We start from the raw sequence: 16,922 nt of genomic DNA, 5'->3' as shown, positions 1-16,922 counted from the left end.
ACCTATCTTCATTCTAGGTTGTCATATCAGTGAATTGTATTTAATAGGCCTGAGCTCGTCTCAGCATGTTCCTGAAATAACAAAACAAAAGAAAGCAAGTACTATTACAGGATTTATCTTGTGTCTACCAAATAAACCAAGATGGCAATATGATAAATAGAGCAACTTGTTAGAAACAGGATAATAATAATAAAAAAAACAGTGTACTGTAAAACCTTGGAACGTGTGTGTGTTTTTGTGTGTTTGTGTGTGTGTGTGTTATTTGTGTTACTTTTGTCAAAATTTTCTCCACTACATGTATATCAGCTTTTTCTCCTCTCCTAGGTAACATTATCAGGGATGTAACTCTCTTCTTCTTCTCCAAACATGTCTGCCAAGACTTTAAAGCGGGGTCCCCAGTCTGAGAGATAATCGTAGTCCTGGTCAGCTTCTGTGGTGAGAGAGTCTATGGAGCTGAGTGACTCTGCCACTGATCCGTTTCCCTCATAAGCATAAGTGGCCAAGGAATCATATGGTGGGGCAGCTGGATCCGCATCATTTTCCTGCAGCCTTTGGTGAATAAAATCCCTTATGTCTGTGTTATCTTCCACTTGTGGTCTCTGACGAGGTAAACAGAGGGAGTCTGGTTTTATATCCCTGCGAATTTTGTTCTCTTCAATAACCTTGGGATTTCGCAGAGCTCCAATATCAAAAGCCTGGGTGTCCTCCTCCCCACCTCCTTCATCATCATAGTGGATGACATTGTCTCTGATGTCTTCCTTAGAGGTCATTAGGGTATCTTTCTTCCTCTGCCTTCTCAACGCTACATACAGCACAACTATAGCTATAAAAAAACAAAGTTAAAATGTGTGTTAAATGAAAGCACATGTATCACTTCATCTCTCTATAAATACTAAAGTAGAGGAAGACAGCTGCATTTAAAAAATTCATAGTATGTTCACAGTTAGAGTACTGTCACTAATAAGGTCATGTATGTGCTTGTGAATGGTCTAATGGCAACTTCACATTGAAGTGCTAAATACCAGGGAATCAAAGAAATGATATTAATATTACCAAATATTTTTCTATCTGTATTTTAAGATTTTGGACTCAGAGAAAACATTGTAACAACAAAAATATCAATAAGATAAAATGTCTCTGCTTACTGTGTAGATATTTGGAGAAAGTGATACAAAAATGCATGGCTATTTTATTATAAAGAAACATTTAAATATCACTCATGGATGAATTGCCAACTATAAAATTCTTATTAAAATACCAGCTATAACCCCGCATCTGCCCTTCTGCGCCTTTGAACTTTCCTTCTACAGGTATAGCTGAATAACAAACACACACACTGAAACCACTAGACCTCACCCGTTTTCCTGAAGAATTCTCCAGATACCAGAGAAAAACCAGTCTGACCTGCAGAATCCAGGAACAGACAGTGAACACTACGGATAACCAAATGGCCAGAGGTCAGCGAAAGAACACAACCAACGCAAATCAAGATATCATGGCTTCACCAGAAACCTCCAAAATAATTGGACACTCCAACTCAGCAGAAACACAAGAAAATGATTTTAAAGCTATGATTATCCAGTTAATTGAGGCACATAAAGAGGAAACCAACAAATCTCTCAGAGAAATAGTCATAGAGATTCAAACAGTTAAAGAGGATATAAATCTTTAAGGGATTTCCCTTAAAGATTTGGTCTCCCAAATAGAAACAAAGAAAAACGAAGTGAATGAAGAAGCTCTTAAAGAAACACATGCAAATATAGCCAAACAATTGGGGGCAGAAGCAGAGGCACTAAAGGAGGAAACAAACAAAAAAATAGAGACCATCTTGGAGACACAAGAATCCACATTCAAACAGATGAAGGAAATGTTACAAGACATGAAAACAGAATTAGAATCAATAAAGAAAACACAAACCGAGAAAACCCTGGAACTAAAGAACTTAGAGAAAAGAGAAGAAATCACAAAGGTAAGCCTCACTAATAGAATACAAGAGATGGAAGAGAGAATCTCAGGTGCTGAAGAGACACTCACAGAAACTGATACTTCTCTCAAAGCAAAAATAAAATCAGAAAAATCCCAAACACAAACCATCCAAGAAATCAAGGACACCATGAGAAGGCAAAATCTAAGAATAATAGGAATTGAAGAGGAGCCCAGGCTACAAGGTCCAGAAAATATTTTCAAGAAAATCATAGAAGAAAATTTTCCCAACCTAATGAAAGAGATGTCCACAAACATACAAGAGGCCTCCAGAACACCAAATAGACTAGACCAGAGAAGAAACTCCTCACGCCACATCATAGTCAAAACACATAATCTACAGAACAAACAAAAGATACAAAAAGAAGCAAGGGAAAAAAGCCAAGTAACATATAAAGGAAAAACTATCAGAATCACACCAGACTTCTCATCAGAAACTAAGAAAGCCAGAAGGGCCTGGGGAGATATCATGCAGGCCCTAGGGGACCACAGATGCCCACCTAGACTACTATACCCAGCAAACCTTTCAATCAACATAGATGGAGAAAATAAAATATTCCACGACAAAACTAAATTTAAGCAATATTTGAATAGCAACCCAGCCCTACAGAAGATACTAGAAGGAAAATTCCAATCCAATGAAAACAACTACACCCAAGAAAACATAGGTTAAGGATAATTTCCAACAAAAATCAGAAGCAAACAAGCAATGATTCACAGTAACATCGCCAACTCCACAATAATAGGAAATAACATTCAATGGTCATTATTATCTATCAACATCAATGGACTCAACTCCCCAATAAAAAGACACAGACTAACAGAATGGGTACGGAAACAGGAACCAACATTCTGCTGCGTCCAAGAAACACACCTACGCAACAAAGATAAACATTACCTCAGAGTAAAATGCTGGAGAACAGTTTTTCAAGCAAATGGACCCAAAAAACAAGCAGGAGTGGCTATCCTAATATCTAATAAAATAGATTTTCAACCAAAACTAATCAAAAAAGACGTAGAGGGGCACTACATTTTCATCAAAGGAAAAATTCACCAAGAAGACATCACAATTCTAAACATCTATGCCCCAAATATAAGAGCACCTACATTCATAAATGAAATATTATTAAAGCTTAAACCACACATTGATCCCAATACCCTAATAGTGGGGTGACTTCAACACCCCACTCTCACCAAGGGACAGATCAACCAGACAGAAACCAAATAGGGAAATAAAAGCATTACAGAGTCCCTAAATGGACTTAATAGACGTCTACAGATCTTTTTACCCAAACTCAAAAGAGTATACCTTCTTTTCAGCACCACATGGAACCTTCTCCAAAATATAGTTGGTCACAAAGCAAGCCTCAACAGATATAAAAAGATTGAGATAATCCCTTGTATTCTATCAGACCAACATGGACTGAAGCTGGACCTCAACAACAATGGAAATAACCAAAAACCTACACGCACATGGAAACTGAACAACTTACCACTCAATGACAGCTGCGTTAAGGAAGAAATAAAGAAAGAAATTAAAGACTTCCTAGAACTCACTGAAAATGAAGGCACAACATACCCAAATTTATGGGACACATTGAAAGCAGTGCTCAGAGGAAAATTTATAGCACTAAGTGCCTGCAAGAAGAAATTTGTATCACACACAAGTAACTTAATGGCCCAACTGAAAACCCTAGAAAAAAAAAAAAAACCCTAGAAAGAGATGCACCCAAGAGGAGCAGAAGGCTGAAAATAATCAAACTCAGGGCTGCAATCAATCAATTAGAAACAAATGAAACTATTCAAAGAATCAATGAAACAAAAAGCTGGTTCTTTGAGAAAATCAAAAAATAGAGAAATTCTTAGCCATGCTAACTAAAGAGCAGAGAGAATCTATCCAAATCAGCAAAATCATGAATGAAAAGAGGGACATAACTACAGACACTGAAGAAATCCAAATAATCATTAGGTCATACTACAAAAGCCTATATGCCACAAAATTTGAAAATCTAAATGAAATGGAAATTTTCTCGATAGATTCCATCTACCAACATTAAGTCAAGATCAGGTAGAAAGACTGAATAGCCCTATATCCCCCAAGGAAATAGAAGCAGTCATTAACAGTCTCCCCTCCAAAAAAAGACCTGGGCCAGATGGTTTCAACACAGAATTCTACCAGACCTTCAAAGAAGTGCTAACATTAATTCTCCTCAAACTATTCCACAAAATAGAAACAGAAGGAACATTACCAAACTCATTCTATGAAGCAACAGTCACCTTGATACCCAAAGCACACAAAGACGCAACAAAAAAAGAAAACTTCAGACCTATCTCTCTTATGAACATTGACGTAAAAATACTCAATAAAGTACTTGCAAACTGAATCCAAGAACTCATAAAAGATATCATCCAGTATGACCAAGTAGGTTTCATCCCAAGCATGCAAGGGTGGAATAAAATAACAAAATTCATCACTATAATCCACCATATAATCAAAATTAAGTAGAAAAACCACATGATCATCTCCTTAGATGCTGAAAAAGCATTTGACAAAGTCCAACACCCATTTATGTTTAAAATCTTGGAGAGATCAGGGATACAAGGCACATACTTAAACATAGTAAAGGCAATATACACCAAGCCTATCGCCAGAATCAAAATCAATGGAGAGAAACTTAAAGAAATCCCACTGAAATCAGGGACAAGACAAGGCTGCCCATTGTCTCCATACCTCTTCAACATAGTACTTGAAGTCCTATCCAGAGCAGTAAGTCAACTAAAGGAGATCAAGGGGATAAAAATCAGAAAGGAAGAAGTCAAAGGATCACTATTTGCAGATGATATGATAGTATACATGAGTGACCCCAAAAATTCAACCAGAGAACTCCTTCAGCAGATAACCACCTTCAGCAAAGTGGCAGGATACAAAATCAACTCAAAAAAATCAGAAGCCCTCCTGTATACAAAAGACAAAAGGGCCGAGAAAGAAATTAGGGAAAGAACACCCTTCACAATAGCCACTAATAACATAGAGTACCTTGGGGTGACATTAACTAAACAAGTGAAAGACCTGTTTGAAAAAAACCTCAAGTCTCTGAAGAAAGAAATTGAAGAAGATCTCAGAAGATGGAAAGATCTCCCGTGCTCATGGATTGGTAGGAATAACATTGTGAAAATGGCCATCCTGCCAAAAGCAAACTCCTTTTCTTTCCAGATCTTAATATTTCCCACTTCTTTCATAAGATTCCCTGCACTATGTCCAGAGGTTGCCCATAAGTCTCAGCATCGGCATTAATTGTCTGCAGGACAGAGCCTTTTCGAGGCCTTCTGTGGCAGGCTCCTAAATTGTTCCCTGTTTGCTCCTTCTTCTGATGTCCATCCTCTTTGCCTTTCTGGATGGGGATTGAGCATTTTAACCAGAGTCCTCCCTCTTGATCAGTTTCTTTAGATATAGAGATTTTAGTAGGTTTATCCTATATTTTATGTCTATATGAGTGAGTATATACTGTGTCATCAAAAAAAAAAAATGACTGCCTAAAGATTGGGAAAGAATCTTCATTCACCCTATTTCTGACAGAGGGCTAATATTCAGTATATATAAAGAACTAAAGAAGTTGAAAAGCAACAAATCAAGTAACCCAATTAAAAAATGGAGAATAGAGAATTCTCCATAGAGGAATATCAAATAGCAGATAAATACTTGATGAAATGTTCAACCTCATTAGCCATCAGGAAAATGCAAATCAAAACGACCCTGAGATTTCACCTTACTCACATCAGCATGGCCAAGATGAAAAACTCAATTGACAGCACATACTGGAGAGCTTGTGGAGAAAGGGGAACCCTCCTCCACTGCTGGTGGAAATGTAAACTTGTACAACCACTCTGGAAATCAATCTGATGCTTTCTCAGACAGCTAAGAATTGCGCTTCCTCAAGATCCAGCTATACCACTCCTTGCATATATCCAAAAGAGGCTCAAGTACACAACAAGGACATGTGCTCAAACATGTGTGTAGCAGCTTTATTTGTAATAGCCAGAAGTTGGAAACAGCCCAGATACCCCTCAAATGAGGAATGGATACAGAAATTGTGGTACATCTACACAATGGAATATTACTCAGCAATGAAAAACAGGGAAATCATGAAATTTGCAGGCAAATGGTGGGAACTGGAAAAAATCATCCTGAGTGAGCTATTCCAGAAGCAGATTTATATTTTTTACCCCAACTTCACAAAAAAAAAAAAATACAAAAAAAACAAAACAAAACAAAAAAAACTAAATAGTATGTGGCTGGGTAGTCAGGGAATAGAGGTTTTTTATTTTTTTTATTTTTATTTTTTTGTTTTTTTTTATTTTATTTTTCTTTTTAGTTACATTTTGTTAACTCTGTGTCCCAGCTGTATCCCGCTCCCTCATTCCCTCCCCAACCCCACACTCCCTCCCTGGTCTCCTCCCTGTCCCTTTCCAAGTCCACTGATAGGGGAGGACCTCCTCCCCTTTCATCTGACCCTGTTTTATCAGGTATCTTCAGGGCTGGCTGCAAAGTCCTCCTCTGTGGCCTAACAGACTGCTCCTCCCCTGGGGCGGGGGGGTCAAACAGCCTGCCCTTGAGATCCTGTTAGAAATAGTCCTTGTTCCCCTTACTTTGGAAAACTACTTTTTTAAGCAGAATCTAATGCAGGACAATGAATGCAGGTAGTTCTTATTCATAAAAGGGAATTAATAATATCTGGACAAGTGAAATGTGGATATTCAGGAAGTTTTTGGTAGATAAGCACACTGTAAGTGTCATTATATAATACTTGTAAGATAACAGTTTGTTTACTTCATGAAACAAAGACTAGGTAGAATATTCTGAGCCTTTTTAAGAACATTCGCAAGTATTACAGGTTCAGATAGCTACTGATTACAGAGGAGAATAGGTGCTATTTAGCTGAGGTAAAATACTAAGCAAAAATGGATAATTTCCTATATGTGAATTCTATTTGAATATACAGTTTGAAGTTTGTAACATCAGTAAGAACATGCCAGAGACAAATGAAATAAATGAGGATGTGAAGAGTGCCTTCTTCATGTAACCAAGTTATCCACACAGGATTAATATCTATACTGCTCACAGTGATTTAGAAGTTTGCTCTCTGTGTTCTCGTGAAGACCTGACTCAGGCACTATTATCTACATCTGCTTACCATCATTTATATTCAAGGGAATAAAAGCAATATCCTTGTTGTTAGAATGTTTTAAAGGATGACTCTGCTTGCTTAAGTTTAATGCCCAGATGTACATCTGTCTCCTTTGGTGTTAAACGAGTCAACAGCAAAATAAATAATTTCTCTCATTGAAGTAATCAGTAAATGGAAAATCTGACCAGAATTAATGCCAGAGTGAAAAGCTTTTAACAAATACAGTGTTACAAAATATGGTGATTTAAAACATTTTCCTAGCAGCGCTTCTGGATATGTTAGTCAGCTCTCCTCTAATAAAGTGGGAATTTTTTAAATTTGTTTTGGGATGTGGGAGGGGTAAAAGACTTTTGGGGAAGGCAGCGCAATCAAAATGTAATCATATTTGGCATCTGTTTGCCTTCTGAATATTTTCTAGCCTCTCTGTTTTCTTCATTATTTCTTGAGCTGGAAATTACCAAGTATTATCTAGCTGAGACCTTTTAAAATATAATATAGTTTTGTTAGAGAATAACAATTGACAATGTGCAAAATTAATTGACAAATGGATATTTATCAATATCCATATTGATATTTAAATGGATATTTATCACATCTAGTTTCATGTTGGAAAAAAGAGTCAAAATTTCAACATGCAATTATAAAGATATTATTGATTATGTTTGGTATGTGAAGTACCAACAGAAAAAAATTTAATACAAAATTATTTTTAGTAACCAATTATTTTCTAACATGCTCAGTAACCAAAAAATAGAGATATTGTAAGTCGAGAAGCAGGTAAAGAGATAGATAGAGATAAAGAGAATCTGATCAATATGGAAACCAACCTAAGAGTATAACAATGCATAGTAGGATTGCAATCAGAGCTCCAGTGCTAAGTCCCACAGGTAGAAAAATTGCCTCCACATTGCAAGACAGGATGGACCCATCAGAGTCACATCTACACACTCGAATAGTCATTGTGTTTGTGCTGCTCTGGACAGGATAACTGCTGTCTTCTATTATAATAGGAAGAAAATACAACTCCTGCTGCCTGCGGCTGTATCCATTTCTCCGGGTTTCAATTCCAGCTGTGTTGTCTGAAAAACATGACATTTATGATAACACAGTTACAGTGAGTTTCACTTCAAGTCTTAAATTAGTATCAGCTAAACAGTAGTATGCTTTTTTAAATGAATCTTCACTTAAATTATTTATTATATCATTATAAAAACTGTCAAGTTGTGATCAGATGTAATTAAAATAGTACGCTGGGAAAGAGAAACATTAATACCAGTAACATATGGATGGACTTTTTAATTCACAAACAATAAAGACTTACACCACAAATGATACAAAAGTCAGGTTGACTTAGTTTTTAATTTTTATTTTTTTTATTTCAAAATCTAATTAAGTGGGGAAAATTTTATAAATGTTATAATTCTAAATCCTAAAAAACTGAAAGTTTGACAAGCAGATTATGAAGAATGTTCTTTGAAATTATTTGTTGGGGAAATGGCAATGAATTGAAAATGTGTTTAAAAGAAATGGTTTCTATTTATATGTTTTTTTCTTTCATTTTTCATATCAATTAGAATATAAAATATGGGAAGGAAAACACAGCATGTTTAAAAATATCAAAATTCATTAAAATTTCTAAACGTCATGAAGTAAATAATTACTTTTTCTAGTAGTTGGAAATGTAGTCCAGTGTATTGTTAATGAAATCAACAATAATGATTTTTCACTTTTATTAATACAAGAAAATATCTAATCATAGAGTCAGATATCAATATTGAAATTTTTTTAGAAATGTATTTAGTCTTATTTATCTTGAGACAGTTAACCAAACATGTTCTTTTATTCATTCTATAATTTTAATTAAAAATATTAAAAAATAATTTTAAATATAAACTTTATAATATCCTCAGGAATTAGGTAAATAATTAAAAATCGTACTACATATTAAAATAAAGTTATGTTAGATATATATACTATTCTAGTCACAATCCACCATATTTATCATAGGTTGAATTTACAACTTTTATTTAACCAGCCTCTCTATACTTATTGCCATAAGAAGCACCTTTATGAGAAAACTTTGTAGATAAAAGACTAAGGTTTGCTTTGTAAGGATTATTTATCATCATTCTGGAGACTATATATATATGTGTATATATATATTTTTTTTATAGGAAAACCTGGAAAAATTGTCTTTAATAATAAAAAATGTCTTTAATTGTCATCCAACTTAATGATCATTGGACATACCTATCTGTGTAAACATACATCTAGATGACTGTCCACTCTCATGCTTCTTTAGATTCAAGCGTTTAAATACACAAGGTTTCCCATACATGCAAGTAACAATATATGTCTGAGCATGAATATATATGTATACATGTATATATTTTTATAAATATAAATACCTAAATATATATATATGTATATATGTATATATATATATATATATATATATATATATATATATACCACATGTATACATACATATATGCATATGCTTGCAGTAACGACTAGTGAAAAATAAAGGCCATGAACTTGAAGGACAGTGGAAAGAAGCATATGGGAGGGGTTGGAGGGAGGAAAGGGAAGAGATAAATGTAACTATATTATAATCTTTTTCCTTTATTATTTTTATATTAATTACAGTTTATTTACTTTGTATCCCAGCTGTATCCCTCTCCCTCATTCCCTCCAGATCCCATCCTCCCTCCCTCATCTTCTCCCTGCCTAAGGCCATTGATGGGGGAAGTCCTCCTCCCCTTCCATCTGAACCTAGCCTATCAGGTCTCTTCAGGGATGGCTACAATGTCCTCTTCTAATATTTTTAAGATGAAGGAAAACATCAAGGTATCCTCACCATGAGCAATCTACTCAAAGAGTTTAAGTGGAGGCAAATCTTTGAGCTAATGATAGCCATAAAGAAATGAAGACTGACTGAAGCACCATCATTTTCTTCAAAACCCAGCGATTAACTCCAGTGGGTTGAGTCAAAGGAGGCACGTATGAATAGAGATCATAACCTGAGGGACCGTCATTAGGACAAGAGAAATTAAAAATATAAAGCTCTTTGGAGTGATGAAGCAATTCTGTATTTTATAGCTAAATTTAGATGAAAAAGGAACCTAAAATATTTGCTTCTAATTTATTGTTAATGATAAGTGAATATGCTCTATTTCTTGTTCTTTCGATTATGGGGGAATGGTACATGAAACATCATTTCCATGCTTAAAATGTTTCAATAAACTGAAAATATTTAACAAATATAATTTATAATAAAGAGAGGAGTACAGAAAATTATATAGAAATTTTCAAGTTGCATTTTCTGTTCTTGAATATTGGTTTTGAATTCATTAAAACTTTAACTTTGCACTACCAAATGTTATATAAGACATTCAGTATTTATATTACAAAATATAGTTATGTAGAGAAGATAAATATCCAAAGTCAAATAAAAAAGTATACATACATGCCTTCTGTAAAATAGTATTTCTGTGTAGTGATTTAACCATCTACTTAGTTATTCAAGATTAAGACCTTGAAATTTGATTTTTCTTCATTAAAATACAAAAGATGCAGCAAAAATCTTTATCAATTTGTTCTCCACTAAGTTAGCTTAGTCTTCACAGCCATTAGATATGGTCACAGTGATCTTTCTAAACAAGAATTCTGATCATATTAAACTGTCACTCCAATTTTTCAAAGGTTTCAAAGATCATTGAATTTAAGTTCTTGTCTAACGTCTTATAAATAAGCTGAAAACATGATTTTGTTTCAGTTGCTTTTCCTATTGCTGACAAAAGACCCCAAGACCCAAGGCAATTTTGTGGGTAAGATTCATGACTATAAGGTTCTACAGCATGGCAGCAGGCAGCCAGGCAAGCTAGCTGACATGGCCCTGAGCCAGGCCTGAAGATCCACACCTTGATCCACCATCAGGAAGTAAGAAAGTTGACTGAAAGTGACATAGGCTTTTGATAGCTCAAAGCAGGCCCCAGAGACAGCTCCTCCTCCATTAATTCTTTATCTTCTAATCATTTCCGAACAGTTTTAGCAACTAGTAACCAAGTGTTCAAACATCTGAGTCTATAAGGGCATTTTCATTCAAACTACCACAGGCTCCATTTGCTTAGACAGCATTATTTTCTATCTAAATACTGACCACTTTTACACTTTAAACTCTTACTGTCTGCATTATAAAAGCATGTGCTATGGTATTTTTAAAGTCATACATTTTAGTGTGCTTTTTACTTAAAACCAACAACTATTCTTCATATCACACTATAGGATGGAGCCAAACCATTTGAGTTCATCAATGAGAAATATGACAACTCAGACTTTCTTCCCTCTAGTTATTGCACAAATTAGGCTTTCTCCCGACAGCCTTTAGTTTTGGGGAATTGTCACAATCATCAATATGTCATTATATTATTTTTACTAGTTTTAAAAACAAAATCTGATGGGGAGCAGCCTTGCCAGGCACAGAGGAGGGCAATGCAGCCAGTCCTGATGAGATGTGATAAGCTAGGGTCAGATGGAAGGGGAGGAGGACCTCCCCTAGCAGTGGGCTTGGACAGGGGCATAGGAGGAGATAAGGGAGGGAGAGTGGGATTGGGAGGGAAAGAGAGAGGGGCTACAACTGGGATACAAAGTGAATGAACTGTAACTAATAAAAAAATAAAAATTAAATTAAAAAAAGCTGTTTAGACTTCAGTTTTTCCACCAAATATTATATCATAGTATATTATATTTAATAATTATTACACAGTATATAGGTCCATAGAGTATATTATATACGTCCATAGAGTATATTAACACATAAAGTCACAGAAATAATATTTGCAAGTCTTAATACAACTCTGACTTGGAAATGGCTTGGCTTTACATTTTTAATTTCGTGATGGCAGGAAAGTATATTTAAACAAATACTATTAGCAAAATACCTAATACATTTTAAAATCCATTCAATATTTTGCTAGAAGATTTTGCCCTATTGTAGTTAATGTGGTTGCTCTGATCATACTTAAGGCAGAAGAGGAAGACCTTCACATTTGATAAGGGTAACACATCATTTGTAATTGGATCTTTTCTGCTGTTAGGATGAAATTATTAAAAACAAAACAACAACAAAAAATAAACCAGCACCACCATCAAATGAGGCACACCCATACATCTAATCCTGAATATGTTTCAGTTCTTGCTTGTAATATTAACAGATATAGTAATATTAGACAGAGCAGTATTGATGGCAAATATTATTGTCAAAGAGGAGTGGAAGACATGTTGGCAGAAACTGCAGCTAGGATTATCTCGACAGAAACATTTCAAGCATTGTACTAAAGGCCTTCCATATGGTCTCAATACGGATGCTGCGAGGCTGAATTTATTTAGGGTAATTTTGTCAGTTGTAGCCACTAGGGTATAATGCAGTGGGAATAAAATCCTGTTCACTCTAATTGAACTTCCCAATTCATAACCTTGAGCTGTTTGTTGCTCAAATAAAATAGAATACAGAATTAATTTGCATGTATAAGAAAAGTGCTTATCACTCTACTGCTATATTCAAAACAAGGAAACACTCAGTTTCCCTGAGAGCGTTTTAGTTGCTTGAATCTTAAAAAGCCTGGATCCTTTTTTAAGAAAAGAAAGGTGTATTAACTGATAATCATCATTGAGTAATTATTTGTTACTATTAACATTTTTATATTTCTTATATACGGATTTCTGTTGTAGAAAACTGCTTTTAAGAAAAGCATTGATTCCTCTCCCTATGCCCTTTGACAAAAGTACATAATAGGTAAATTGGTAAGTGGTTATACTTACTTTTGAAGTCATGAACTGTAAAATTTGGTTTGATAGCAGCCTCTGGTGACAATCTAAAGGAGAACTGTTGCCCAGAAGGTGAAAGATCTCGGTCTGCAGCACTGACTATCTGAATTATCTGAAACAAAGTTGAGATTAAACTTGAAGTCAGTCATCAATTTCACAGGGAACTTTACACAACAAGCTAATAACTTTATTAAATAATGAATGGAAGTGGACAGAAATGACATTGTTTGAATCAGTATGTGTGGCCTCAATTACTTACACATACCTTTTGAAAGCAATTCTCTAAGCATTTACAGGTAATAATGGCAGCTACGACCAGAAAACACAGGCTGATTCTAAATCAATATTTGTGTAACCAAAAAGCTTACCAGCATTGAAAATGCTCTCTAACAAGCAAAATGAAAATAAAAGGCACTTGCTTGCATGTTAAATTCAGTGAAATAAATGCTCTCTATACTAAATATAAAATCTTTCTAGAAACAAGACATTTGATTATCTAAGTATCCTTGAAAGGAAAAAAAATATTAAAGAACAAGTACCTTTGTGAGAGTAGATTTATTAAAAAAATTAAATGATGAGACAGATAATAAGTACCTGTTTCTGTTGCTGTTCTACCTCTACCCCATTGCTTAGGATTATGTAATATGTGTTTTTCTGATACTTGGATAAGGAAATATTCACATCTTTATTTCAAAATGTTTCCCACAGTGCTCCCAGAAATAATATATGTTGACTAGAACCTAAATACTTCAGCATTGTGCCCTTCAGATTTAAACTAAAAATGATTTTGGAGGTTGATGATATAAAACTTGTAAATAACTTCATAGACCAGCAAATTAGAAGGCATAACAGACATAATATCCAAGAACTCTATGTCAGAGAAAAGATTAGGAAATATATAAGGGAAAGGGCTAAAAATGTGGAAAAGATCCAAGAAAATGAAGTATCTACAATAACAGCTTAGACTACTCACAGAAGAATCTGGTCTTGGTGGATAAATACATATAAAAAGACTTTCAGAACTGTGATTCATCTACTACTTTTTTTAAAATGATTTCTGGTTGTAATCTAATCTCATGACTATTTTCTGCCTTACTACAAACATACAAATACATACATACGTGTGTGTGTGTGTGTGTGTGTGTGTGTGTGTGTGAAAGATAGATTATACATAGGTAAATACTAGATAGATATTGGATAGAAAGAAAGAAAGATAGATATATAGATAGATGAAAGATAGATAGTATTAGAGGGGTGATAAGTATCAATATTAGTGACAAGGAAAAAAATGAATTTACTTAGTAAGATTTTCACAGTATGAATTCCTTCCACAGAACATATTTTATTTGTCTCACACAATTATTATGGCTTACAATTGTGCATAAAATAACATCTAGAAGATCTAAATCATGGAAAGTAGCAGTTCAGTAAGTTTTACCATAAGAAATGTTACGACTTTTCTTGATTGTCGACTTGATTACATATGGAATGAACTAAAATCTAAGTGACAGCTTCCACCTGTAAGGGCATTTGATTGAATTATTTAAGATGGGAAATGCCACCCTAAATCTGAGTCTCTTAAGGAGGGAGCATCAACCTCAAAAACAGGCTACGCCTTCTGCTGTGTGCTGTGTTACTGTGGGATTACATTTGCATGCCTCTATCTACTGTTAGTTCCCATGAGCCTATCACAGTCATAAAATATCTGATGCAGAAAAGTAGCTACATGCTTTTGTATTCATGTCTGGACTTAAAACCTAAAGTACACACATGCAGAGGAATGTTATTCCACATTTATTAACAATATTAACAACATACCTGTCCTGGTTTAGCATTTTCACACACAGCTGTCTCATATGGAACAGATATTTCTGGAGGAAATTCATTGACATCTAGGACATTAATTAGTATGTTAACTTTGCTGGTTAATAAAGGGTTACCTGATTAAAACATAAAAAGAAAAACAATAATTACAAAACATGCCTAATGGTTCTCTGGAAGCCACATTTGTTTTTTTTTAATTTAATTTTAAAATTTATTCACTTCATATCCTGATTGTAGCCCCTCCCTTGTCTCCTCCCAGTATTGCCCTCCCTCCCTCTTCCCTCCTATTCCCCTCTCCTAGTCCTCAGAATGGGGGAGAGGGAGCTCCTCCCCTACATTCTGACCCCAGCCTAAGAAGTCTCAGTAGGATTGCCTGCATCCTCTTCCTCTGTGGCCTGACAAGCCCCTCTTCCCCACCAGGATGAAGTGATCCACAAGTGGGTATGAGAGTCTATGTCAGAGACAGCCCCTACTCCACTTACTAGGAGGCCCACATGAAGACTGAACTGCCTAGGAGCTATATCTATACAGGATAAACATTATTATGAGTTTCTTTTTGTACATAAAATTCTGAAGATTGGTTTTGTAAACCTTTCTACAACTTAAAATTGGAAAGTAAAAAGAGCAAGTTTTGATAAAGGTTTCTTGAAATTCTTCAGTTTTACATATGTATTTATTTTTACATATGTATTATTTTACATATGTACAAATTTTTATTTTCATTTTTTTATATTAATTACATTTTATTTAATTTGTATCCCAGCTGTAGCCTCCTCCCTCATTCCCTCCCAATCCCACCCCCCATATCCTCCCTACCCCTCTCTAAGTCCACTGACAAGGGAAGTCCTCCTAACTTATAGTTTATATATACTACACATATATATAGTGTATATATACATAGTTTATACATACATACTATATATATATACACTATGTATATATATGAATATATGTATATATATGTACTATATATAAACTATATGTACATAGTTTGTATATATATGTACATAGTTTATATATACATATATACATGCAAACTATATATAAAAATATAAATTAAAGTTTATAAACATAGTATATATATAAACTATGTTATGACTATAAAATTACTTAAAGTAGTGAAGTAATCCACTAAATCAAATGCTAACAAAATTCATGAAAAATAATATACCAGTTCAATTCCTCAACCAGATGATGATGATGTGAGACTCAGTATTTCTATATATTCTGGGAAGTGAATCTCAAATTTAAAGTACAAGATTCACATTTTATTTGATTAAGTTTGTTAGAGGATGGGTTGTGTTCATCAGGCAACAGATTTTCTCAGTTAAGTACATTTATCATAGAAATTTACTTCCATAATCTAAAAGTAGTAATTTAATTATTTAATTATTTATTATTTGTTACAATTTATTCATTTGTATTCCAGCTGTGGCCCCTTCCCTCATCTCCTCCCAGGATCACCCACTCTCTCTCTTCTACTCCAATGCCCTTGCCTTAGTCCACTGATAGGGGAAGTCCTTCTCACCTCTATCTGACCATGGCCTATCAGGGTCTGGATCAGATACATCAGGACTGACTGCATTCTTTTCCTCTTATACAAGGCCTATTTTAATCCACCACAGTTTCACTTTTGGCAGATTACTACTTTGTTTTTCTTTTTTTTTGCTCTTGAAATGTGGTTTAACACCAATTTTCATTAGTAAATTTTGCAAAAAGAGCATACTATTATCTTATTATTAAGTCTTTCTCCAAAGGCATTTTTATTTTTCATATTTTAACTAAGATAAATCTTTTTGTGTGTGAATTTATCTTGTGCACTATAGGATACTAAGATTTTCCAAGACTCATTATTATACTATAAAAAAATCATTTTAAATTTCAAATAGCAACTGGCAAAGCAATAACATCTCTGCTTAAAAACCACTATGCTAATGTAAGGGTAAAATATTTGCCAGAGTATTAAACTTATTAGAGTAATACAGATTTATTTTATTTAGTGATGTAATTTATTGAATTGTGTTGAAAAGTAGTGACCTATTTTATTTATTATTATTATTATTATTATTATTATTATTATTATTATTATTATTATTATTA

At 34.3% G+C, this 16,922-nt stretch overlaps 1 protein-coding gene across 2 annotated transcripts in view; it reads right to left on the bottom strand.

The window, feature by feature from the left end:
• Positions 1 to 320: 320 nt before the first annotated feature.
• Positions 321 to 16,922, bottom strand: part of Cdh12 (cadherin 12) — a 402,089-nt gene continuing 385,487 nt past the window's right edge. For both annotated transcript variants that reach the window (XM_055619002.1, XM_055619003.1), the window contains 4 exons: positions 14,817 to 14,938; positions 12,993 to 13,110; positions 7,997 to 8,248; positions 321 to 823 (listed from right to left, as the gene is read on the bottom strand). In XM_055619002.1, coding sequence (XP_055474977.1) covers positions 321 to 823; positions 7,997 to 8,248; positions 12,993 to 13,110; positions 14,817 to 14,938 — 995 coding nt within the window. The remainder of the gene's footprint in view (positions 824 to 7,996; positions 8,249 to 12,992; positions 13,111 to 14,816; positions 14,939 to 16,922) is intronic.

Source organism: Psammomys obesus, unplaced genomic scaffold (genome assembly GCF_907164565.1).
Source record: "Psammomys obesus unplaced genomic scaffold, mPsaObe1.curated_primary_1811, whole genome shotgun sequence".
Taxonomy (NCBI): Eukaryota; Metazoa; Chordata; class Mammalia; order Rodentia; family Muridae; genus Psammomys; species Psammomys obesus.
Note: the sequence above shows the minus strand (reverse complement) of the source record. Positions and strands in the feature narration are given on the sequence as shown.